Source organism: Neolamprologus brichardi, chromosome 11, assembly GCF_056152115.1.
Source record: "Neolamprologus brichardi isolate AB-2024 chromosome 11, ASM5615211v1, whole genome shotgun sequence".
Lineage (NCBI taxonomy): Eukaryota > Metazoa > Chordata > Actinopteri > Cichliformes > Cichlidae > Neolamprologus > Neolamprologus brichardi.
Window position 1 is genome coordinate 18,197,683 of NC_142114.1, and position 26,377 is coordinate 18,224,059.

Below are 26,377 nucleotides of genomic sequence, written 5' to 3' on the forward strand. Positions count from 1 at the left end.
AACTGTTGAGTTTTTTTTATTGTAGTCCATAAAAACAAACAGCAATGATAAAAACAACAGGGTGGTAACCATAATAATAATATTCAATAATGGAAAACAACATAACAATAGACAGTAAGAAATTAAATTAACTTAAGATTGCCATCAATCTCAACACCATCCCATGTACCTAGAAAGCTGGGGAGCTATTGCGAGTTTGTATTACAGGAGACTTCCCATGAAGCAAATCTGTGGTGCAGTTAGGAATGTCAAGGTGTTGTTTGGGTTTGTGAGCACAAAGAGTTGATCCCCGACTGGGTCACCCGTCGGACCAGGCAAGAGTTTGAGAAGGACGGAAGAAGAGGTAACAGATCTGACTGACTGATACAAAAGTGACAGGAACACGAGTGTCGAGGCATTCTGCAGTAGAGATGCACGCCACTATGCCCTGTTTAACACACACATACATACAAGAAAACACACACACCTTCACTCTTCACACACACATACAGATGAGGACATTAGAGTTAAATGACTTCTAAAAAACATACAAACAAAAATTTCACAATTTCCTAAAGGTGAAAACAAGCACAATAAAATCCCTTGAAGTCTGGAATAATCCAAAAGTTACCACAAAGCACCAGTATACTCCAAACATGCTGCTTTCCCTCCGGTCTAAGCTTCTTCTGCTTCATTATACATATAGTTACACACACATGTTAGATCCTGCTGGAAGGACAGGTCAGTTCAGTGTTCAGGACAGAGGGGTTCAATCTGATTCCCAGTGGAGAAGAAAGACGTCTGTATCTAGTCTGCCGCAAAGAAAGAGAACCGATTCTTACATTCGCTCCCACCCTACATCTACAGTCCCAGTCTTTTCAAAATAAAGTCCAGCAGCACAGCTGATGCTCTTCTGAGTCCGGAGATGGGTTGTGGGTGCAGAGGAAGAAGTACTAACCTGACTGTGCTGTACATGGTGGCTGAGGGGGAAGAATTCTGCTACATGGCGGTGAGGTGTGAGCGACTGGCCTCGTTTGGGGAGTGTGAAATGTGCGAGGGGATTGGTCAGCGCGGCACCTGCATCTGCTGTGCGGTCTGTGATTGGTTCTGAGCGGTGACCTCGGGGCCCCGGCTGGCCAATCGGCTGAGGATATTCCTCTCGGACATTTGGAGCCGCACGGCCACGGGGGGTATTCTGGCGATGGTAGCTGGGAGACGGGTGACGTCGGCCTTCATGTCGCTCAGCAGTTCCTCGAGCTGTTTGAGAACTAGAAATGCAGCACAGAAATCGGCATAACAGGGGTGAGCAGCCAAATTTTGGTTTTTGGTTCAAATTAACAGTGTGGCATCCCAAAAAGCAGCAGAGGACAGAAAACAGTAAGGACGGGTTTGTAAAACTTTAACAGGAATCTTCCTGTTAAAAGGGAGTTTTCCTTTCCCACTCTCACCAAAGTGCTTGATCATAGGGGGTCGTATGATTGTTGGGTTTTTCTCCGTATGTATTATTGTAGGGTCTACCTTACAATATAAAGCACCTTGAGGCGACTACTGTTGTAAACTGGCGCTGTGTAAATAAAATGGAATTGAACTGAATTAAATATGGAGCACAAGAGTTACACAGTATCTCTCCTTCAGTACCATTTATAACATTTCACCAACACTCATAAAATAATGACAAATATAAACCTTACACATTTCCCAGATTGAGCTCTGTGTGAAATCAAGCTTGGAGGCAAAAGTGTCTCATCTCGTTCCAGGCCCATTAAAGATGCATTGAATCCATAGTTGTGAGTTTAAAAGGCTCTTTTTCCTGAATTTGAGACAGTTTACCTCTAGACACGTTTAAACGGTGTTAATGGACAGTGTGGATGCAGGTTTTTTTGCATTTGATGCTAATTTTTGTTTATGGCGGAAATGTCTGTTTATGTCAAGTGAAACAGAATACTGGTGATGAGTTAAAATACGATGGAATATAATGTTTTTGGACAAATATTTACTAAAGATTGAAATGCATTACCTACACAGCCCTTTTCTCATTCAGAAAACGTACTGTGGTAACTGAAGCAATTGAAGCAGAACTTTTAAAGCATTGAAGAAGATCCAATATGTCTGCCTTTAAAAATTTCCAATGCTCACTCCTTTGTTTTTAAACAGCGTGTGTAGCTGAAGTTGTCTACTGTCAAACAACTCAAAACACCATGACCCTGACATGAAAAAGCAATTATTCTAATTGTTGTACTGCAGTTTTTCAAAATAACATAGCATCAGAGAATTGAAAAATATAGAGAAAGCATTTCAGAAACCAGAGCACCAAAAGCAAAACACAAGAAAAAAAAAAACATTACTTTCACCATTTCATCACCACTGGATTGTGGAAAAAAAAAATAAATTCTTCATCATTCATTCACTATTCGAATGACCTTTAAACGTTACTGTTTTCACTAAACTCACATGCTTTATCAGCTCCACAAGGTCTTTTTTTAATAAATATAAAATATGTCACATTATTGTTTCATGCCATTTAATAAAAGTAGTCTTAGTGTTAAACAGCCCCTGGCCCAACGCCGGCACAGTGGGAGAAAACTACTGCTGCTATAACTGAGACACTTTTCATTAGAAGAAGGATAATTACTGTGAGTTCACTGTTGTCTAGGCAGCTGCAATTACATACAGTGGGGCAAAAAAGTATTTAGTCAGCCACCGATTGTGCAAGTTCCCCCACTTAAAATGATGACAGAGGTCAGTAATTTGCACCAGAGGTACACTTCAACTGTGAGAGACAGAATGTGAAAAAAAAAAATCCATGAATTCACATGGTAGGATTTGTAAAGAATTTATTCGTAAATCAGGGTGGAAAATAAGTATTTGGTCAATAACAAAAATACAACTCAATACTTTGTAACATAACCTTTGTTGGCAATAACAGAGGTCAAACGTTTACTATAGGTCTTTACCAGGTTTGCACACACAGTAGCTGGTATTTTGGCCCATTCCTCCATGCAGATCTTCTCAAGAGCAGTGATGTTTTGGGGCTGTCGCCGAGCAACACGGACTTTCAACTCCCGCCACAGATTTTCTATGGGGTTGAGGTCTGGAGACTGGCTAGGCCACTCCAGGACTTTCAAATGCTTCTTACGGAGCCACTCCTTTGTTGCCCGGGCGGTGTGTTTTGGATCACTGTCATGTTGGAAGACCCAGCCTCGTTTCATCTTCAAAGTTCTCACTGATGGAAGGAGGTTTTGGCTCAAAATCTCACGATACTTGGCCCCATTCATTCTGTCCTTAACACGGATCAGTCGTCCTGTCCCCTTGGCAGAAAAACAGCCCCATAGCATGATGTTTCCACCCCCATGCTTCACAGTAGGTATGGTGTTCTTGGGATGCAACTCAGTATTCTTCTTCCTCCAAACACGACGAGTTGAGTTTATACCAAAAAGTTCTACTTTGGTTTCATCTGACCACATGACATTCTCCCAATCCTCTGCTGTATCATCCATGTGCTCTCTGGCAAACTTCAGACGGGCCTGGACATGCACTGGCTTCAGCAGCGGAACACGTCTGGCACTGCGGGATTTGATTCCTTGCCGTTGTAGTGTGTTACTGATGGTGACCTTTGTTACTTTGGTCCCAGCTCTCTGCAGGTCATTCACCAGGTCCCCCCGTGTGGTTCTGGGATCTTTGCTCACCGTTCTCATGATCATTTTGACCCCACGGGATGAGATCTTGCGTGGAGCCCCAGATCGAGGGAGATTATCAGTGGTCTTGTATGTCTTCCATTTTCTGATGATTGCTCCCACAGTTGATTTTTTCACACCAAGCTGCTTGCCTATTGTAGATTCACTCTTCCCAGTCTGGTGCAGGTCTACAATTCTTTTCCTGGTGTCCTTCGAAAGCTCTTTGGTCTTGGCCATGGCGGAGTTTGGAGTCTGACTGGTTGAGGCTGTGGACAGGTGTGTTTTATACAGATGATGAAGTCAAACAGGTGCCATTCATACAGGTAACGAGTGGGGGACAGAAAAGCTTCTTACAGAAGACGTTACAGGTCTGTGAGAGCCAGGGATTTTCCTTGTTTGAGGTGACCAAATACTTATTTTCCACCCTGATTTACGAATAAATTCTTTACAAATCCTACCATGTGAATTCATGGATTTTTTTTTCACATTCTGTCTCTCACAGTTGATGTGTACCTCTGGTGCAAATTACTGACCTCTGTCATCATTTTAAGTGGGGGAACTTGCACAATTGGTGGCTGACTAAATACTTTTTGCCCCACTGTATGTCATTATGTGCATATACTGTCATTTTGGTGAAGAAGCACCTGCAAGCAGCTGACTCTGCAGTTACTTGGTAAAAGGAAACCATGTGCAGAATAATGTCCCATGACAGTCCCACTGTTTTAATCTCGAGACTTCTCAGTGTTGCAGATATAGATTTTAAGTCAGTGAGAACTTTCGCTTTACTTTTCTGATTTGTAACGTGTCTCACCTTTATGCAGCACTGCATTGGCAGGCTTGTTTCCAGACATTGACTCTTTGCTGAGATGCTGGTGGGACTCGGCGAGACACTCCACCTCACTGAAACGTGTGTTTAGGGCCATGGAGGGGTGAGCCGGGTCCTCTGTCATGTTCAGGTAGGCCGCCCTGCGCAGCTGCTCTTCGATCACGAGCGCCTGCTCGAGTAACTGTACAGGAAACGCAGGTGGACCAGACGTGCTCAGTGAGATATGACACGCAGACAAACATTCGCACAGAGAACTCAAAGGATAACCGTGTACTCGTTTCACCTTGAACCTGCGGGCCAGAAACTTGTTCTTGATCTCTAGGAAGTTGCCTCTGCTCATCTCCCCTTTGAAGGGCTCATTGAGGATGGCAAACCTCACGTCGTTCTGCACATCCTGCCACCGAGCGTAGCCATGTCTGAGAGACGCCAAAGTCAAGAATAACAACACAGGTGTGTCTGGATGGTCAATGCCATTTAGAGCAGGGTAACAATTTGGGTGGAAAGACTTTAAACATACATCTCTGTCCTTCATTCAATTAATAGCAGAGCTATTTCCAGAAGATGAACGCCTCAAATCACACACTGGTTTCTGGACATCACCATGTAAGCTTTTTTTGTTTTGTTTTTTAGGCATAAGTGACTATTAGTTGGACAATCCAGTGAAAGAAATCTATGCTGACTGTATGATCAAATAGAATAGTAGCACAGGTAAGTCATTTTATTTGTCAGATAATTTAACTAAAATGCTCCAAAAGGCGTTAACAGCACAAACATGGAGAAGTCCAGTCCAGTTCAGTTAAAGCTATCAGCTACAGAGTCTACACCGGCACACCTGTCATTTTAAGCAGCTAAGCTCCTACATTTAAACCAAAAGAAAGCATTATATGTTTCTGTAGCAGGCTGCAACTATGTAGCTCTAAAGACACTGACCAATTTTTGGCACTTGTGTATTGATTTTTCAGCCCTAGAGGCAGCTACTGGTCGAAACCACTCAAACCACTTCATAGAATTGATATCGAGATAAATCCAGGCACATTTTAATGGATCAATATTAGCTAAATCCTCTCTTTATTCAATTCTGTGGTCAGCCTGAAACGGCCTGCTCCTTAATGACAGCTGTGCTCTAATGTGATGAGTTCACTTAATATGAGTGTGAAATTTACAGTCTGTAAATGTGAAATGATATTTGGTCACCCTGGTGTCACAAAACCTGTTTATAAACCTGCAACAACTTTATGCACCTATGAAGACTGAAGAACAGCGTGTTAAAGATATTGTCCGCCTGAAAGGATACTGTATGATGCCAGCAAGCAGCCAGTAGTCATGGCGGCGGTGCCAAATCTCAAAGGTCTTCTTGGTGACGGTAGCTGCTCTCTCCTCATTCTGCCACAGAGAGTGAAGCTCTGGAAAGCAAGACAGGAAGGTCAAAACAGGCAGAAATGAAACAGAAGAAAAGAGAAGAGAAAGAAGAGAAAAAAAGTGTGAACGGCTGCGTGTGTGTCCACCTGTGAATCCTCCGTCAGCGATGTTGAACATGAACCTCTGCTTGGTGGCTTTCTTCTTCTCTTCACTGACATTAACCACAGGTGCAGCTGTTCCTCCGTCTTTGGCGTTCTCTCCATTCTGCAGTTTTCCAGACTCGTCTGGTTTCACACTGTCCTTTTCCTCTTTTTGTTCTAAAAAAGAAAAAATTCAAATTAAACATTTTAAAGCTGTGTGAACAAAATCCTTGTGTAATAAAGGGCCCAGAATCCATCAGAGGAGTTGAAATCTTGTAAAGTATACATTTTAATACGCAGCTCAATCTTAAAAGGTCAAAAATAGCAGAGGTTTGTTCCAGTGCTGTCATCTGTGCTTCAAATGTAAGACAGAGTGTAGGTGTTTGACTCAGAGCTAACCTTTTTTCTCCTCTGCAGCTTCCATTTTCTCATCTTTGCCTTCGTCAGCTAAAAGAAGAGAAATAAAGTTAAAGACTGAGAAGGTGAGAAACATAAAGATAAGATGATATAAGATGGGGAAATTTACATTATTACAGCTGCAAAATCAAGAGAGCAGGAAAAGTTAGACTCAGCATTACCTTTAACAATAGCACTATACAACAATATATGCGTGTATATGGTTGTACCCACATATACATATATATATATATATATATATATATACACACACATCTTTCAGCAGCAAAATGGGATCTTGCGTGGTGTAGTCGTTGAACGTTGATATCAGGACAGAGAGTAAAGAAAGCATTGTGCAGTTTCATTGTAACTATTGCAGATTACGATATAATAGAACCCAGCGTGTGCATATATGTATACACATGTGTATTTTTAAATGTGGTCTGCTGCTGTTGTTCACTGTTGAAGGAACAGCCTCCTAAATCTCCCCTTCATACTTTGCAGGTGTGGCCAGCCTGTCACTAACGGAGCTGCTCAGTGCTTTCAGGGTGGTCTGCATGGGGTGGGAGGTGATCTCTAACAGGGACGACAGCTTAGCCACCATTCTCCTGTGGCTCACTACCTCCACTGCTTTAAGAGGACATCACAGAACAGAGCTGGGGGGTCTTGATCTGCTTGTTCAGTTTCTTTTTGTTACCAGCAGAGATACTGCTGCCCCAGCCCAATGCCATCAGTGTCATAAAAGGTCTTAAGGAGCTCCCCCTGCACTTCAAAAGACCTACGTATCTGCAGCAGACACATCCTGCTCTTTCCTTTAAATGGCATTTATGCTGTCCAATTCCATTACTGATCGCATGAACATCACCATCCATGTTTTCTATCAAGAGACGGTCACATGGAGAAGTAAGGTGGGATTTTTCCCTTTGCCCCATAAAAGTGCACATTCTGCTCGGCTTATTTTTTATTGAAGTTGTTCATTAAGGCAATTGTTATGTTTCAGATTCACCTGACATCTAAGTGCAGTCTGTATACACCCATGAGCATGTGAACATTCTGGATGTCCAATTTTTATTTTACCTTTATTTATACAGGTAACTCTCACGAGGTCTCATTTTCAAGAGCAACCTGTTTAATAGTAAACAACAAGGTACTGAGACAAAAGGTCAATTCTACAAAACATGGATCAAACCTTTTTCATTTTGTAACGTTATTTAAGTGGAGTGAGACTATGAAACTGACAATGGACCACAACTGAGACGAAGCTTAAAAGTGACCTCCAATGGTCCTGTACTGTGCCTTTAAATGTGAGTAAGCAGGACTTTTAAGAGAAAACCAGAATAAAAATGGATATTTTGCAGACTAAAAGGCCTTAAAAGCTTTTTGTACTGTTAAAAACAGATGTTACAATCATCGTGTGCCTCACCTCTAGACCTGCCCTCCACTAAATCAGTCTTGCTCTCTGAACCTTCACCCTTGATGTCGGCAGAAGCGTCCTTCTCCACAGACTTCTCCTCTTTCTCTTTGCTCAGGTCTTCAGCTTCTTTCTCTTTCCCTTCAACTCCATCTGTCTCCTTCTCTCTGTCCTCCTTCTCTGCAGCAGTGTCTGCTTCCTCTTTCTTGTCCAAAATGGGGGATTTTTCAGACTCATCTGGGATTTCAATAATCTAGGCAAGAGATGGACAAAATCAAAGGAGATATATCTTCAAACTGTGCAATAGCTGAAGTGAAAGCAGAAGTTGAGAGCAGAATTTACTTCTGGATCATCTGCCTTCTTAGCAGCTTTGCCATCCTCTCCCTCCTTCTTCATGTCTTCCTTGTCCTCTGACTTAGACAAATCCTCTGAAAACAGAAAGCACATGATATTACAGATATGGGGGGAGTGCTTTAATCTGTTATGTATACAACTAATTAGGATTCCTATTTAACATTTAGTCTTAACAAGTGTGTGTTTCTTCGCCTATAACTTATTCATTGTAGTCTTTCCAAATGCATCCACAAGAGGGAGCAAATCTGGAAAATCTCGGGGGGTCAAAACAAACCTGATTGAATAATTACCTCTGAGGGCAAAACACGAAAATATCTCTTACATATCAAACAGTTATTTCAGGGTTAGTTGAGTCTTAAACATAGAATTCACATTACATCTGGTTCAAAACTAAGGTGAAGTATGTGGTGATGAGGTTACAGCTCAGAGGAAATGACAATGTGTTTCACCGTCACGAGTGTCCCCTTCTTACAACATGTAGTCAGAGTGTCAGAAACCGAGTCTAATTATAATGCATGCATCGTGTACTGAGTCTAAAAAAATGTTAACATTTGTTTAAAAAGCTCAGTAGTGAGTGCAAATAGTGTGTGTGTTTACCTGGCACAGGAGTGTTGGGCTGTGTGTCTGCAGGGGTCCCTGTGGAAGGAGTCTTTGGGTCTTCTCCTGCAGCCAAAGCAGCGGCTCTTTTGTTTTCCTCCAACTCGGCCATCCAGGGCATCGACCACTGACCATTCACATGTTCAAACTCCTGCACCTGTTAAACAACATGTGACTCAATGATTAAGAGTTTGGATAATTTAGACCACATTCTCAAGCAGGGCGACACTATTTTTACCATTTCTACTGGAGCTGTTGAACCGTACCTTTTTCCGTATGAGTGACATCACACCGATGCGAGTGAGCACGTGCTGTCTTGACAGACCCTCCCGAGGGACGCCGTCAGCAAACGTCTCGGCTCCGTCGGCCCCCGGCTCACAAAGGTGACGCATGAACAGAGACACATAGGCCCTGCAAAGAAAGCATGACATACTGAATAAATTTGAGCCAGGTGTATTTTATATTGCAGAGAGACAACATGCTAATTAAGCTGAATGTAACTATCCTGCTAGTATTTAGTACTAAGAGACTTCACGTTCAAATGGCTCAGTTACCAGTTTTAACAATAATTACTTTAGACAGTTGGCCAATTTATAAAACTCATTTATTAACATTAACAGAACAGCTTAAACCTTTAACTGTGTAGACAAGTTTACAAATTTGAGCAGATGATTGATACTAAAATGTAGCACACAAAAGTTTTCAACAAAGTTTTAGTTAATAACAAAAAAAAAAAAAGCACTTTACCTTGATATTAGACTGCACCCATAACAGTAGGAAAATGATAAAAAAAAAATACCCATCAGACTCACTTGAATTCTTTCTCTGACTTTCCTCGCAGGTCTCTGACCAGCCACTGGTTAGTAAAGGCATCTTGGGGAGGCATCCCATAACGCATCACTGCATTTAAGAAAGCCTTCCTCTGCCGTGCGTTGAATCCCAGCACCTGACAGGTAAGAGGTCAAAATGCAAAAGAAAAGCTTAATAGAAAGACAACAGAAAGATGTGACTCCTCCACCACTGTGCAGTTATTTTTTTTTCCTTGCACATTCACTGTTGTCTCGTGGAAGGAACCAAAAACTCACCTCGATGTTCCCACCAACCCTGGCCAACAGCGGGGGTAGAGGCTTGTCCCGGTCGTTCCTCAGCCCTTTGCGGTTTGGTCTGCGGGCATTGGCTATGAGCAAAGAAGCACAGTTAGTTAGTCTGTCTGAAGGCCTGAAAGTCAGCGCCAACTCCACCGAAGCCTTGAGGATGAAAAGTTCAACAGTAAATTTTGCATGATGCATGATCGTGTGTGCACTTATCGTCCTAAACTTTCCACTTACGGCTCATTGGCTCACTCTGATCCTGCTGAAGCTGGCCCTCTCTCCACACTTTACAATAAACGTTTCTTGAAGCGCAACGCTTTCAGAAAATTTACTACTGAAAGCAATCTGGCAATACACATCATTTAATAAAACTCCAGTTACAGTAAGAAAAATACAACTGGTATATAAATGCACACCTTATAGCACCTTTTAATTGGAAAATAAATTTTATACAACATGTTTATTAACGGATACAAATTTAATAAATACAAGTGAACAGGTATATAAACAATTAATATAAACACAAACAATTTAATCTGCAAAGCGGGCGGCTCAGAGGACTGGGAAACCATTGATCTTAATTTTCTTTCCCTGTTTCCTTCTCTTATGCTTTTTCCTTTCCTTTTTCTTTCTGCCTTGCTTTGCCTCTCTACGCTCAATGCAGATGATGCAGTCACATTTCCTTTTTCGGCAGTTGTTGTTGAGGTTGTCGAGGAGGATATCATAGCTCTCGTCTGAATCTGAATAAACATCTGCGGGGGTGTTGGAAGGACGTTAGTGAATTATGTATCTCAGATGTGGAAAGACTTCGTATCATCTGTTAATAATCTGAACAGGAACTTCCGCCTCCATGTCAGCTTGTTATGATCAACAACTTCACTCAACTCCATCTTTATGACTAATGCCAAACTCCTCAGAGCACAGACGTCCCAGTGTGAAAGATCTCCAACGGTTGTAACCAACTTACCTTCAGTCCGTTCATCAAAGTCCTCATCGCCCTCCTCTGAGGCCACCGAGTAATCCGACTGGTTATCAGACTGATCCTCCTGCCAGTCTAAAGAGACCACAGAGAAATGATGAGATGAGCGAGGAGAAAATACCAAAAAGGACAAAACTCTTCCCCACCAGGTCTGAATCTAACTGATCAACAACGAGATAAAAGTACACATACGAGTACACAATAAAAGTAACTCCTTGCAGAGGTTTAATCACAGGTTAGTAAAAGTTCAACCAGTAGGGGGAGTTACCGTGTTAAAACTGCATTTGAACTACTAGATTACTGCCACTGATTAGCTTTGACTGCTGCCATAAAAAAAAAGAAAAGATCCTTCACTGATATTGTTAATGTTTACACAGCTATATGCAAGTGAAAAGCCTACTGTGGCTCGAACAGCACTGGTTTTTGGTTTATTTGGGGGCTGAGAGAGGGAAAAAAAACAGATCATTAAAACAAAACTAGTTCAACTGCTTCTGTGTTTTGCAGTTTGAGGTTTGTTTCTTCAGAATTGTCACTCTCCCAAAATAAGGTCTTAAAATGTGAAGCAGAAGGGTTAGGGAGAGGACTGTAGCTTTAGTGATTTTAATCAACAAATCCTAATACACGTTCATATTATTGCTTTTCCTGGACCTCAAAAATCTACAAAAGCTACTAGAAACATACAATGAATAGTATGGACTTTTTTATATATATATAATTAATATTAAAACTTAACATATTTGAACAAAACCTTGTTGAAAGCTGCACTTATTACAATTGCCATGGCTTGTTGTTTCCAGCTAATAAAGCTAATAATGTCCCTATCTGTCATATATGATCTCTGACAATGGAGTTCACTGAATGGAATAATGTTTGAGAGCAAATAAGCACTGAATGAATGGAATACTGGCAACTGATAATTGATTTCCTCCTTTTATTAATGTTTGCATGTTTTTCTGCAAGTTTCAAGATGTAAAACTATAACATCAAGATTTTGCAGACCTGAGTCATGTGCATGATCTCCCCTTCCCCCTCTATGTCTACACTGCGTTTACACTCAGAAAAAAAAGAAAAGAGGTCAGTTCAAAACCAGTGCAGGCCTGTTTTTCCCCACACAGGAAATTAATGATAAATAAATAAAGGTTGCAGAAAAAAGTTGACCCTATGAGCAGAATCTCCCTTCGATAGACTGCACTCCATCTCTCTTCTTATGAGAGCTGGGACAGTCTCCAGTCCAACTCCCAGGACCCTGCGGTTAAATTGGTCGGATGGATGAGGAGAATAAAAAGCAAATAGTCCGTGACAGATGCATTTTCTCATCTCTGTGCAATCAGACATCATACAGACTACACTCAGGAGCTGGCAGGTTAATCTCCACTTAATGGGCGATCACACACAGCTCAGCTGAGTGACGTCTAAAAAATGTTTATCAGCACATGAGTGAAAATGGCTGTTGTGTTGTTTGCTGTGCCCTATCACACGCTCTGCCTGTGCATCCAGCCAAATCTGCTGCTGCCCCCTACTGTTTTAATGCTAAGCCAACGGCTGTACTGCAATAATATTCCCTTTGTGCCATTTCCTAGTCTGAGCAAATTACATCTAGAAAAGGGGCCTTAACTACCTACAACGTGAGTCCCTCTATCCGCCTATGTTGTGTGACCGTATCTCCTAAAGGAAGGTGGCTTAGTGACAGGCCTTATCCTTATGAAAAAATAGATTTTAAACTGGTCTAAACATTTAAAAATAACATCAACTACCACATTTCTACACCCGAGCACAAACTAAAACAAAACCACACAAACACAAATCCACCACTGGTACCGCACTCCACACACGCACAAGAAGAGGTTGCATTATATATTGTTCTGTACCCTGTCTTATACCTCGGTCCTCCTGGGAGCCATCATTGTAGTTGACTGGCTTTCGAGTTCTTTTGCCTTTGCCCAAATTGCGGGCGAGATCCTCCTGCTGTTGCTCGTAGTGGTGCCGAAGCAGCTTCTCCCAGTAGTCTGGATCAACACTTTCCTCCTGCTTGATCACCTCCCTTTCCACCTCCTCCTCCTTTAAAACATTTTTTTTAATACAGTGCACATAAAGACTGTTTGTTCATGCTTAGACTTTGAGTTTGACTACTAAAGATGCTCTAAAATGTCAAAAAAACTAAAGCCCGATAGGTAAAGTGATATACTCATACACGCACATTGTAGCCATGCTAATACTGTACCTCATCATCTTCATCTTTCACCACATACTGTGCCACTTTGAAGGAGCTGAGGTATTCGTTCATGCTCTGGAGCTCAGTGTCGTCTGTGGCATCCTGGTTCCTGTCAAGCAAACGGTCAATTGCCTGATCATCGTAGTGGATCACACTGCTGTCATCCTCCTTGTTGTCCCCTGAAAGTAGAATAAGTGGAAAAAGAAGGAAGGATAGGAGGAAGAGAAATTCGAATTTAATGCTCAAAACATCTCTGGCATCCCAGTGGAGAAGTCCTAATTCCACCTCTTTCTCTTTGCTTTTACACACAATGCAACTAGTGATGCGCAGAACCAGCCGACTGGATAATTAACCAATAAAACTTTGCTGCTTTCACTACTCTGCACCAGGGATAGTTGTTTAAACAAGTCATTCATATTTTTTGTATAAACCAATCAACCCCACTCCCCACCCCCATCTCTGACAGGAAGTTTTAAACAAGTACTGTGGAAAATAACACAGATAAGAGACCTGCAAACCAGCAAAGTTCTGCACTATCTTGATCTAGAAAATGAAACAGCTGTGAGTTTCAAGAGTAAACTGACATATACCCACTCAACTGGAGCAATGCATAAACCACATTCTGCACAGTGTGGACACTATGGCCTAATTTAGATTTCTGTGGTGAATCTCTGTAGATTCTATGACTTAACCTACGCAAGTGGCCAATATTGATGCTGGTATATATGCTTGTGTGTGGAGTATTATGTGACAGTTACCCTGTGGTCATGTCTCGGCTTCTTATATGCGGTGCCAGCCGGCAGAACTAAATAAAATGCTGTGAGTTTTTCCCCTCCTCAGTCCTTGCTCTGTGTTGTGTCTGGTTTTTTTTCAAGGGCAAACATATTTAACCTTTTCCACTTCTTTGCACATTCCCATTACGTCTAATTGGATAGTTTCAGCAATCCTCCAGGAATTTGCTGACATTTGTTAGTCCTTTTATCGATCCTATGATTATTATTCCTATTGAGGCGCTCATTGTTATTCTCTCACTGATCAACTTCAAAGCTGCAGTGAAAACATAGCTGTAGATGCACAGGAGTACTGAACAGGTACATCACGTCAGGTTACTCTGTAGGCTTTCAGATGTCTTTGCAGATACAACATAACTATAGGATAGATTAACCAGACACACAGAGAAAGAGGCTCCCAGTGCTAAAATTAATATCAGCCCCAATCACCAAACTAAGCGGACATTGTGTGTGTGTGCCATTGTCAGAGGCTCAACACTGACTCACCATCTCCAACTTCATCTTTAAACAGTTCTTCAGTTCCAAACTTGAGGATGTCATCAAGCTCCTGCTTGGACATGGAGCCCATCTTAGATCCGAGGCCGGGTCGCACCACCAGGTGGGTGAGCATCATCTTCTTCTTTGCCACCTGGTGGAAGCAAGAAGGTGGAGGTCAAGCTACCAGTCAATATGTGATCATTGCAATTCAATACAATTGCTAAAGTGGTGTTAATTTTCACAAACCTGTGTGATCCTCTCCTCCACAGATGCTTTGGTAACAAAGCGATAAATCATCACTTTCCTGTTCTGGCCAATACGATGAGCTCTGCTGAAGGCCTGTGAAGCACACATGAAACACAGCATAATCACCCCTCAAAATAAACGCTCATACTGGCGCAGATGTGAGGTTAGTCATATGGTTTGCATACCTGGATGTCATTGTGGGGATTCCAATCGGAGTCATAGATAATAACAGTATCAGCAGAAGCGAGGTTAATGCCCAAACCACCAGCTCTGGTAGAGAGGAGGAAGGCAAACTGCTGAGCACCAGGAGCTGTTGGAAGGAGGAGCAAAATTAAAATTAGAAAAACAGACATCAACTCTGCTGTCCTGAGAGGCAAAACTGACAAATAGCTATACACGCCTCACCATTAAAGCGATCAATGGCCTCCTGTCTCAAGTTGCCAGTGACTCCTCCATCAATCCTCTCATATTTGTAACCCTCGTTCTCCAGGAAGTCCTCTAGCAAGTCGAGCATTTTAGTCATCTGGGAGAAAACCAAAACCCTGTGGCCTCCTTCTTTCAGTCGTCTCATCATCTTCTGGAGCAGCATCAGTTTCCCTGAAGACTTGGTCAGGGCAGTGCCTTCATACATGCCATTTGGAAGTTTTGGCGCTTCCTGAAATTAAGGAAGTGATGTCTTAAACAAGTTTAAAAGAAACACGAAAAAACTAAATTAGACTAAATGTATAAAAAACATACATTGGCAGCTGCTGGAAAGAGGTAGGGGTGGTTACAGCACTTTTTGAGGTCCATCACAACATTGAGCAGAGATACTTGATTTCCTCCTCCACGAGTGTTCAGGGCCTCAAAGTTACGTGTTAAAATGAACTTGTAGTATTTCCTGAAGTACAAAAAGAGAAGTAAAAGAAGCGTGAAAAAATAGACTGCAAAGATAAAACAAAGGAAAACATGAGCAGGATTAAAGCTTCAAGGGTGACATGTTATGCTCATGTTGCTGCAAATGGTTCTATATGAAGTTTGTATTATTCACAGTTGAAAATAATATTCATCTATCTTATACTGGGCATTGCTGCAAGCCCTCATTTTAACCTCTACATCATAGGTGTCAAACTCTGGCCCGTGGGCCAAATTTGGCCCGCAGCCTAATCACATTTGGCCCGCGAAGCCATACCAAATTACTATCAGAGCTGGCATACTGGTATTATACAGCTAATATATATATTGTTTAGTATTAAGCTTTGCTTGTTCTATATTCAGTTTTTCAGCAAAACGTGTTTGAGTCCATAAGAAAAGATTCATTCTTATATCTGGAGGAATAAATATATTTCAATAAATATTAACGTTAGCCCGCGACTTTGTTCCAGTTTTGAATTTTGGCCCACTGTGTATGTGAGTTTGACACCCCTGCTCTACATGAAACAAACAGTTTAAGCTTCCCTCCCAACCACCTTCTGACTGACTGCCGCTTGCAAACAGAAGACAGTTATGAATGTCGAGTTGAGCTTAGTGCCTAAGAGGAGACCATCTTATGGTGTGTTCGAATCAAAAATCAAGCCTGTTGCACAATTCCATACAAGGTTTTATGCAAAGACTATGGATTGTTTCCACGTTGCAAAGAATTCGCTTTAAGCTGGAGTGCGAAAACCTGTCAAATGACATTGCAGAAATAACCAAAGAACCAAAAACAGAAGACAAGCGTGTTTCAGTCATTTGTGGGCAGGTTCAGTTGTATGATTCAAGCTGACTTTTCTGTAGAGACAGGGGAACGCCAGAGAGGCCTTAAAGAAAAGACAGGGAATCGAAGGACATCCTGGTAAGTCCTGAATACATGTTACTGTCAATCTAATTGCAGCTATCAGCAGTATTTATTACATTTACTCCTTCTCCTCCAACTCGTAGCAAATATTTGTGGGTTTCCAAAACCATCAGACAGAATCTGTGACAAGCAAAGCAAGGGGAAACTTTGCTTTGTCTTTTGTTTGACCACAACATTAGGAATATCCCCTTTCACTGTCGACAGCAGAAAAACTGTCTGAGCTGTTTGAAGTCTGAGCTTCAGGCTCACAGGTATAACTCTGCCATACTCTGGGCACATTATTTGAAACTATGGCATGTTTAATTCAATTCAATTAATTTTAATTTTATTTATATACTGCCAAATCAACAACTGTCACTTCAAGGTGCTTTATATTGTAAGGTAAAGACCCTACAACAATACAGAGAAAACTCCAACAATCAATGAGCCTTTATGAGCAAGCACTTGGTGACAGTGGGAAAGAAAAACTTCCTTTTTTCATTTTTCCAAACATGGATTTGCAGCTACTGTTACAAAGTCTTTTATTGCTCACTTTTGCATGGAGCTCAGCTCCACTCGAACAATGAGCTCGGTCTTTGAAGGCATGTGTTTAAATACATCAGCCTTCAGCCTCCTGAGCATGTGTGGTCCCAGCATGTCATGGAGCTTCTTGATCTGGTCCTCTTTGGCGATGTCCGCAAACTCTTCCAGAAACCCCTCGAGATTACTGCATGGAAAAAAAAAAAAAAGCCACATGAATCACAGTGGATGTCATCACTGTATCTGCAGTACAGCTACATCTGCTGTAGCGCTGCGCTGTGTGGAGGTACTGACTTGAATCTCTCTGGGGTTAAAAAGTTCAGCAAGTGGAAGAGCTCCTCCAGGTTGTTCTGAAGTGGAGTGCCTGTAAGCAGCAGCTTGTGTTGCAGCGGGTAGTTGTTCAACACTCTGAAGAACTGAGAGAAAGACAGAAAACGTACAGTACAAACCTGGGCACTGGAGCCAAGAAAATTACAGCACTAAACTGTTATGTCCAGCAATGAAGGGTCACCAACAAACTTTTGTTTTTGAAAAAGAAAAAGAAAAGAAAAAAAGCCTTTGTTGTTACCTTGGACTGGTTGTTCTTCAGTCTATGTGCCTCATCTACAACCAGACATGCCCATTCAATGGAGCCCAGCACAGCCTGATCAATGGTGATCAATTCATAGGATGTCAACAGAACATGGAACTTGACTGGTGAGTCTTTCTGTAATATGCAGAAAAAAGTGATTTTTAGTTAAGCTGCAAAACTGGGAAATAAGTGGAAACGATTACAAATATTACAGCTGCAAGTGTGGCAACTAAAGCTGGCTCTGACTGGCTGATCCCAGAATGCCTACAATGCCTACAATGCCTTCCGAATCATGTGACAACCCCCTTGGCTTTCGTACTTGCACTTCGCTGTTCCACTTGAACGACGTATTGTTGTTGCAGTTAGCAATTAACCTATCATTCACTCAAAAGGCAGGATGGGTGCTTCAACTTACAAAAATTTTCGACTTACGAAAGACCCTCGGAAACGAATTAATTTCATAAGTCGGGGTTCCACTGTACTTCAAAGCCACTACACTCTGAAAAAGCAGTTTGTTTGTTTTTTACTTACCTTCATCTTGGACGCCTTTTTTCCTCCTCTGATGGCGTTTCCCTCAAAGGAGAACTCATTCTCTCTAATAACAGCCCTGCTGTCTTTGTCCCCTATATAGGTGACCACATACATGTCAGGAGCCCACATCTCAAACTCCCTCTCCCAGTTAATGATGGTGGACAGAGGAGCGCTGACAAGGAAGGGACCTTTGGAGTGACCCTGTACCAATGGAGAACAGAGTTAGAATACATATTTTAAAAATTAACATGCAAAGATGATTCATAATTTAATATCAGATAAATTACACAACTGCATTTGTCTTGCCCTGCCTTTAGGATCGAGCTCCTTACTTGGAATTCATCCCCTTTAATGGGCAGAGTTACTGTGTGTCACATGTCTGCAACCCCAACCACTAACACTGACTGACAGGGGAGGGCAGACTGGACAAAACAGCGTCAGTTAGCATATATAGGTCTTACTAAAGATAAAACAATACAGCATTAGCCTTATAAATCAAACATTATCAGGTACTGTGGGGTACTTTTAACTGTTAAAACAAGCTTAATGCATTCATATTTATAAAATAAACAGCCCCTTACCTCCTTGTACAATGAGTAGAGGAAGACAGCTGTCTGAACTGTCTTGCCCAAACCCATCTCGTCAGCCAGGATTGTGTCAGTGGCTTGAGCCCAAGAAAACCTGAGCCAGTTCAAACCTTCCAGCTGGTAGGGATGCAGAGTTCCTCCTGTGCTGTCCAGATAGTCAGGCTGACGGTCAAACTTGATGGTGGGCTGGAAAGAAACAAATAAAATTGCTGACCCGATTTGAGGAGCGGGCTTTTACACGGTCATCAATAATCCATCAGAATAAAGCAATTTAAGAAAAAGGTTGTATTTTGGTGAACTTACATCTACAACTGGATTAGCAGGCGGTCGCTCTGCCTTCTTCACTTTGACTGTCTTTTTCAGCTTCTTGCCAGGTCTGCCTTCCTCACCCATCATCAACTCTCTGATACACAGAGTAGGAAAAAAAGGTAAGACTGACTAATTTATTGACTGTTTTTTAATGTAAACAGAAAAAAAGACATCAAACTGCCACAAATATCTCTATATGGCACCTAATTTACATCCTAGAAAAGGAGTAGAATTAATTTTACAATTATTTGATCTTACCCTACTTTAAGATATCAACAGTCCTTGCACAACCTGAGCAAACAGCTACATGACACTTAGTACACTACTGCATACCTGTGATTCCAGTAAGTCTGTTTGTAGGTGTCATACTCTGGAATGTCCATGTCTTCACTCTCCCAGGTGGACTGATCATATGCCAGATCTCTCCACTTGATCAGGTAATGCACATTATTCTTTTTATCAACACTATCAGGATAAAACAGACAGAAGATATTCTGTTGTGATAAAATGGTATACCTAAATGCTTCTGTTTTGTTGTCCTACTGTCTTTCACAGTTTGACAAAGTTTTTCTTTTACATGGTGACATTTTAAGACACTGGCTTCAAGATACTTCAATATTTGGAATCGATCCCTCTCATTCACTCTTCCTCTTATATTTCCTCTTACTACTCCAAACTTGGATACTTTGTCACCCTAACCCTTTATTGACAAAATAACCACAAAGAAACAACCAAACACCTAGTGACAAACATTCAGCATTACTCCTGCACAAGCATAAGCAACTGTGCACTGTGAATCAACACTGTGCACTGTGTTGTCATTGTGGTTTGTTATCACAAGTAGACAAAGGCCGTACACAGCATGAGAAAAAAAATGAGAAAGGCATTGTGTTCTACTCTGAGTGCATGTTATACATGCACATATAGCACGAGAGCGGCTGTCGTCTTCACCTTATGTGCACAGTGATGCTGTATTTATAGAATAATGTTCATTAAACATTAATGTTTTACTTTGAACTGAACTCCTTCCTGACACTCCACACACACAAAGCATACAGAATACAAATGATATGCATGTATTAAAACAGTAATACTGCAGTGCTAATTCAGTTTGAGGTCTTCACTCAGCAAACTGTATTTACTTTGTTAACTTACTTTTATTGCTTCTTGCTTCGAAACCTGCTTAGTGTTCTTGTTTCATTTGTATCCTACCTGTGGTTAAGGACGCGGTGGATCATCAGCCACTCCATCTTAACTCCATAGCGGCTAAACTCCTCCTCCATGTGGACAAAGAGTGGATCTTTGTTCTTCCTCTTTGTGCTTTTGTCATCGTCACCCTCGCCTCCAAAGTCAGCAGGCGGCGGTTCATCCATGTCAGTCTTCCTTTGGTAGTTGCGGAACATCACTTGGCAGTTCAGCTCCAACTGGGCGAGAGTAAACAAGGGGGTGTCATGTGCTGAGTATGTTACAAAAAGGAAAAAAATAAATCCTCATTCTCATCTACAGGTGGGTGCAGTGGTAGTACCTGTAGCTCCTGCACCCAGGAGCAGTGCCAGTACGACATGTTGCACCACTTGACAAAGAACTCCCTCTCTCTACGGCCTGCCAGAGGTGGTGGGTCAGGAGCATCAGCAGGCAGATCAGCAGGCCGGGGTACAGGCATAGGGGCTGGTGCTTCTCCCCAGCGCCATGTTAAAACTTTCTGCACTTTTCCCTTCATCGGTGGACACTGTGAGAAAGTGTGGATGGCAGAGGAAATAGTTATATAAAGGAAGAACTAATCAACAAAAGCGTTGTGAAACTGAGAAGAAAACCTGTCCTGAAAATTTATATGAGTGCTTAATTGCAAAAAACACAAAAAAATCTTCAAATAAAAACTGTATATCTGCCATTTTTCCCTCTAAAATGCTGCAGGTAAACTTATGCACATCAAGAGAAAAGGCTCTTTATCTCCAGTGCAACTTGGAATTTGTAATCCACATGCACGCCCACGTGAGCACGCGCAGTCTCGTATGCACCAGTGCTCAGTGCTCACCTTGCAGCGGGGGCAGATCCATTCTCCATTGGGGATCTCGGGGAGAGGAGGGTTGAGACAGTGGATGTGGTAGGAGGAGGGGCAGGTGTCACAGCAAAGCAGCTCTCCCCCGTCCTTACACACACGGCAAAACTCAATGTGGTGGTCGTCTTCCTCCTCCATCCCTTCATCCCTCCTGTCGTCATCGTCCTCACCTTCGGCCTCGGACAGATCATCCCTGGCTTCCCACTGGATTCCCTCCTTCTCCTGGTGGCAGAATTACAGACAGAAGGAGGAGGTGTGCACGCGGGGGAAGAGGAAGGGGGGTTGGGGGGGGGGGGGGGGGTGAGGGCAGACAGGCAGGGAAGGTATGCGGAACGAAGTGAAAGAAAAAAAGGGAGGGGTGTGTGTATGCGTGGGGGGGATTGAAGAGCGCCGAGGGGTGGGGAGGGAGGGTGGTGTGCATTGCGTGCGTGTGGAGCAGTCAGAGGAAGGGAGGGAGGCAGGCAGGGGAGGGCCGAGAAGAGGAAATGGAGGATGGGTGAGATGTGTGGTGGGGAGCAGGAGAGGATTGACGGGAACATGAGCAAAATGGTTGTTGGGGTGGGGGGAGAAAGGGACAAAGAGAAATGGAGAACACTACAGTCAACCCTGCTGCCAGTGCAACTTCCACACAAAATATTTTAACATCCATGTTTCATGCAATTTTTGCCCTCCTGATTCAAACTTTGAAAATCAGGCGCATTTGCTCTAACAGTCTGCCATGCACATCTCTCAGAGGATTCAGGGTTCCAGTACTCACACAGTGCGGGCAGCTCCACTTGCCCTCAGGTGCCTTCTCCATGTCAGGGTCCAGACAGACCATGTGATAAGCCCTCGGACAGGTGTCACACAAAATGATCTCTCCTCCCTGCTGACACACCTCACAGTAATCCTGGTGGTCTGTCTCATAGCCGTCACCATCTTCTGTCTCCACTGAGAAAAGACAGAAAAGTAGCAGGAAAAAAATAGGTATCAGCCTTCACTTCAGCCTTGACTTTGCTCTTGTTAAACAAACCACCTACATTACACACATTTCTTTTCTTCCTGGAAATGCTGATATAATATCACACTTTTATTGCAGTATGTTTCCAACCTTTTTTCTTTTTCTTTGCACTTTTGGGCTTCTTCTTAGGACGACTGCTGCGGCTGGAGCCATCTGACACTGAGAAGCTCCCATCATCAAAGTCGCTGTCAACATCAGGTTCGTCCTCATCGCTCTAATGAAGTCAACAAGCGAAGGGAAAAGATTGATATGAGTACCTTGTTTCATTTCAGCACATCATCAGTATTTGGATCCCAGTGATTAAATATGTAGAAATAAAGTCACTGTGTGCCAATTTTAATAACTCACAGAGGAGCGCTTCCTCTTGCTGTTGAGGCCTCCAAGTTTAATTTTGAGTGGAGCCACCTTCTTAGGTTTTGGTTTCGGTGGAGGCTTAGATGTAGGCTTCGACCTCCTACGAGCATTGGGACCTCAAGAGAAGAGGAGATATAAATTTATTTAAAACAGTCAAAATCTTAATTCTGTATAAACTTCATAAAGTCATAAACTCTGTCCTATTCTACCTTTGCCCTCTTTGGTCTTGGCCTTGCGGAGAGGAGGTGCTGGGGCTGCTGGGGGTGCAGTAGGCGCTGGAGCAGCAGCAGGAGTTGAAACAGGTGGAGTCAATGTAGCAGGAGCGGTATCTGCCCCGCTCTCTGTCCCTGCCACCACCATGTTCTCCACAGCTGTCGCCACATTGGCAGCTGCCAGGGCTGCATTAGCAGTGGCACAACCCTGCGGGGAAACAAAAGCACACAGTGAGAACCTCTGCTCTCTAGAAGTGTATAGTATTACAGAAGAACAAAAGACCTCAATATTTAATACCTTCAGAGGGTTGTTTGTACTGAATTCACGCCACTTAGCCATCATTAAAGTCATCATCTTGGACACAGCAATTTTGGGGTTCTTAGCTGCAATTAATGGCCTAAAAACACAAAGTGGGCAACATTTTTATACTGTTACATAAATATTTATGCACAAATCTGTAGTAACAGAGTAGATGCAGACTTTACTATCAAAGGCTAATAATGATGAGGGTGTCGTCACCTGACAAACTGACTGAAGGCCTTGTAGTTGGTGAGGGAGCTGTAGTCTTCCTGAGTAAAGACGTGGTCAATGTCTTTCATGCCCCAGGCTTCCAGCAGCTGGGTGGAGCTTTTCGGCTGAGATGGGAGGAGAGAGTCGAAAAGGACAACGAGGAAGGTTAATGTCACACGTCAGCCCTGCAGTAAGTAAACAAAGTCTGCATGAGGGCATGAATTAAACTCTACCTGGCAATCATCGTCATCGTCCTCATCATCTTCTGGCTCTGGGTCTTTACGTTTGCTCTTTGAGCTGGACGAGCCTCCTTTCTCTGCCGCCGCACCTCCCTTCTTCTTGTCTTTGGCGGAGCTAGAACGTTTCTTCTTTTTCCTCCCTGGTGCATAATCACTTCCTTCACTCTCTGACCGCATACCTCCCTCATCAGCATCCCTCTCTGCTGCCTCCACTCCAAGCAGGTGCTCTGGGGAGCTGACTGGCAACTCCTGTAAGATAAAGAACCACACTGCTGGGTTTTATGTATAACACAGAAATTAGACGCTAAAATGACATCTTTCTTTGTCTTGTTTCTTGTAAAGGTCCTGGCACTCTATTAGGCTTGGGGAATGAAAAGACACTGGGCTGTCATTCGCAGCACTGCTATGGTCAACATATGACTCATCACTAATTTCAGAAGAAGCTAAAACAGTCAGTCGCTTCATCTATTGTTCAGTTGACACAGAACGGGTCTTTTTATTTATTTTTCAGCAAAAATGCTAAATATTTCTTGATTTTAATGTTTGTTTTCCCCGTTTTATGTGAGTGGTAATTAAATATATATATTGTAGACAATGTGTTTTAAATGCACTGGCCTGGCCTATGGAAAATTATACATTTGCTAGTAATTGGTTCATTATACATTCATTGATTTGACCTCTTCTTCGTCCAGCTGCTCTCTTTAAGGGCCACTACAGTGGATCACCTGCCTCCATCTCACCCTATCCCTCCCTATTACCCTCCTCTGTCACAACAAACCCTCCTTTACTGCATCCATGAACCTTCTCTGAGGTCTTACTCTTTTTCTCCTGCCTGCCATCTCCATCTTTAACATCCTTTTCCCAATACAGCCACTATCCCTCCTCTGCACTTGTCCTAACCATTTCAGCCTTGCCTCTCTGACTCGGTCTCCACAACTGCTTAAATTTATAATAAAAGTGCTACACCCTTATTTCAGGGTATTTGGGTCTTGGTTTCCCATCTCATGAAATCACTGTTTGCAACACAACCACCTATAGTTAAGTTGATTTTGTTTAGATTTTTACTTGTTCAGCTCCTGTATGTTAATTAATTTTCCTATTAAAGTTAAATCCTTTCTTTGAGTGCCTTATTTAGCTATTTTGTTTTCCATATTTCATTTTAACAAGCAATTATACTTTACTACGTTATTTAAACCTAGGCTTCACTTTCCTATTGAATCTTGTCAACTTTTTCCAAATAAAATCTACACTATTTTGTATTAAATACACCCTACATCCATGTAGGTTTTTTCACAACTTTGCAGAAAGAATTACTTTTAGTTGTTTTATGCATGTGCAGTAAAATCAAGAGCAGAACAGCATCTGTTGTGCTGACAGCTGACAGAAATGTTTACAAAGACAAATCTGTCACAATCTTTAAAAAATGAAAAGAAAAGAGGATTCCCTCAGTCACAGGCTAAAACTTTGTGCAACTCACCTCTCGGATCGGTCTCTGCCGCTTGCTGCTCCTATTCTCTCGGCTACTCTTCTTGGCTTTCTTCTTCTTCTTGGACTTTGGTACCTCTTCTACGTCAGACACAGCATCCCCTGGCTCGTCCTCATCTGCCGGCGACACGCTTTCGTTTGAGACACAGTGCATGCACACGCACACACACACACACGGACAGGAGCACCACCGCTGCAGGCCGAAGGGAGAAAACAGGAGACCGCGCACTGGCACGACTGGCACACGTCCGTGCACGCACGCAGACACACACAAGGCAAAAGCCACAAAAGCGCAGGTTGAAACTTGTCCGTTTTCTGTGTTTGAAACTTTGACAGCTCACGCCCACGCTCGCGGAGGGACCCGCGAAAGAAGAAGGGGGCCGAAGAGGAAAAGGAGAAACTCTAAACACTTGGTTGCCAAGTTAGCTAACTAATCTATCATGGCGAGTGACGGACGGCCAGGGCAGACTACTCACGGCTAGCTGAAGCTAGCATTAGCATCGCGTTGAAGGCGAGCTCAAGTTACGGAGATGGACCTTCTTCTTCGGAGGCTAAAAAAAAATAAATAAATAACAGGCGAGCTTACCGTGAATTAGTGAGTGCTCGTCCGCGGTCCCAAAGTCTTCCCTCTCATCCTCGCTGCACGACATTTTCCCCTGCGTTTTAAATTTATTTCTTGCTGGTCGAATTAATCCCTCCTAAACCTTGCTCCTCGGTCGGCGAGGGAGGAGGGAAAATGACGTGGGACTGGTGGAGAATGAACCGGGGGTGTCCAGGAAGGGAGGGGGTAGTAGTGGTGGTGGTGGTGGGTGCTGGAAAGAAAAATATATATAATAATAATAGCAATAAATGGCATCGGAGGGTAGCTAAGCCTTGCCCGTTTCCTATTATTTACACAGCATCTAATTGTCCACCTGCCTGCTCAAACAAGTTGGATAACTTCATTATCTGTGACATTTATCGGCTGTTGATTTCCAGGTATATTTTTACAATGAACTTCAGCGTGGCATCCGTGGTTACTTCAAATGCACACCGTGAAATCGGACTGTTGAGTTAAAGCGTTGTATGAGAGCAAAGTTGAAGCATTACGAAGCCAATCTCCTAACATTAGAAACTTACAGTAGTGTGCTTGTAGTCCCGGCTCGAGGTGTGCTCTCCCCCCCTCCCCTCTTCCTCTCTCTCTGTCGGTGCGAGAATTGCCACAAATCAGCCTGTTTGTGTGGCAAGGTTCATTCATTAAGCCCGACTAAACGGGTGATGAGGGAAATTCAAAAAACGAGCCGTCAACGACCCCAAAACACGCTGCTCCGTCCCCCTCTTCGCTCTCCCCAGCCCTTACAGGCAGCGCTTAGCTAACATCCTCACAAACACACAAAGGGGGCAGACATCCCATAATAATCTCCCCCCTCCCACACTCACACAGGACTCTGCATAGTTACCTCGCAACGGACAGACCATAATACTCAAGCCTGTCCCCACCCCCCCACCCCTCCACCACCACGCGCGCGCCCGCACGCACACTTCCACACGCACCATGCTCACTGCATGCACTCACACTCCTTCCCCTCTCCACTGGCAGTCCCAGCCCCCTTAGCAACCCCGTTGTCATGGTGACACCCCCCCTACTCCCTGACAGACCATAATACTCAAGC

At 42.9% G+C, this 26,377-nt stretch overlaps 1 protein-coding gene across 2 annotated transcripts; it reads right to left on the minus strand.

Moving 5' to 3' along the window:
- chd4b (chromodomain helicase DNA binding protein 4b) lies at positions 1–26,170 on the minus strand. Of its 2 annotated transcripts, none has more exons than XM_006802871.3 (40): positions 25,845–26,170; positions 25,312–25,537; positions 24,718–24,842; positions 23,235–23,489; positions 23,011–23,126; positions 22,789–22,888; positions 22,488–22,698; positions 22,273–22,394; positions 22,015–22,138; positions 21,682–21,854; positions 20,901–21,146; positions 20,391–20,594; positions 20,078–20,289; positions 19,199–19,330; positions 18,860–18,959; positions 18,551–18,742; positions 17,970–18,170; positions 17,436–17,573; positions 17,162–17,283; positions 16,881–17,054; positions 15,271–15,412; positions 14,938–15,187; positions 14,718–14,842; positions 14,533–14,625; positions 14,296–14,437; positions 13,028–13,197; positions 12,687–12,864; positions 10,795–10,881; positions 9,822–9,913; positions 9,549–9,682; positions 9,003–9,147; positions 8,737–8,893; positions 8,128–8,213; positions 7,798–8,038; positions 6,378–6,425; positions 5,985–6,155; positions 5,774–5,882; positions 4,763–4,895; positions 4,465–4,660; positions 1–1,247 (listed from the first exon to the last, which is right to left on the minus strand). In XM_006802871.3, exons 2-40 carry the CDS (start codon positions 25,373–25,375, stop codon positions 1,045–1,047), a joined length of 5,913 nt encoding a protein of 1,970 aa, XP_006802934.2. In that variant the 5' UTR covers positions 25,376–25,537; positions 25,845–26,170; the 3' UTR covers positions 1–1,044. The 2 variants fall into 2 exon arrangements, with proteins under 2 accessions (XP_006802934.2, XP_006802933.2); XM_006802870.3 differs by having other exon boundaries at positions 12,675–12,864.
- Positions 26,171–26,377: the final 207 nt, after the last annotated feature.

What these genes read in the sequence shown, in the direction of transcription:
- chd4b (XM_006802870.3), bottom strand. Translation starts at nt 25,375, where the DNA reads ATGTCGTGCAGCGAGGATGAGAGGGAAGACTTTGGGACCGCGGACGAG. An exon ending in GCAAGAGGAAGCGCTCCTCT is followed by an intron (nt 22,139 to 22,272) that starts GTGAGTTATTAA and finishes TGACTTCATTAG; the next exon opens with AGCGATGAGGACGAACCTGA. An exon ending in TGTCACTCATACGGAAAAAG is followed by an intron (nt 8,894 to 9,002) that starts GTACGGTTCAAC and finishes GTTGTTTAACAG; the next exon opens with GTGCAGGAGTTTGAACATGT.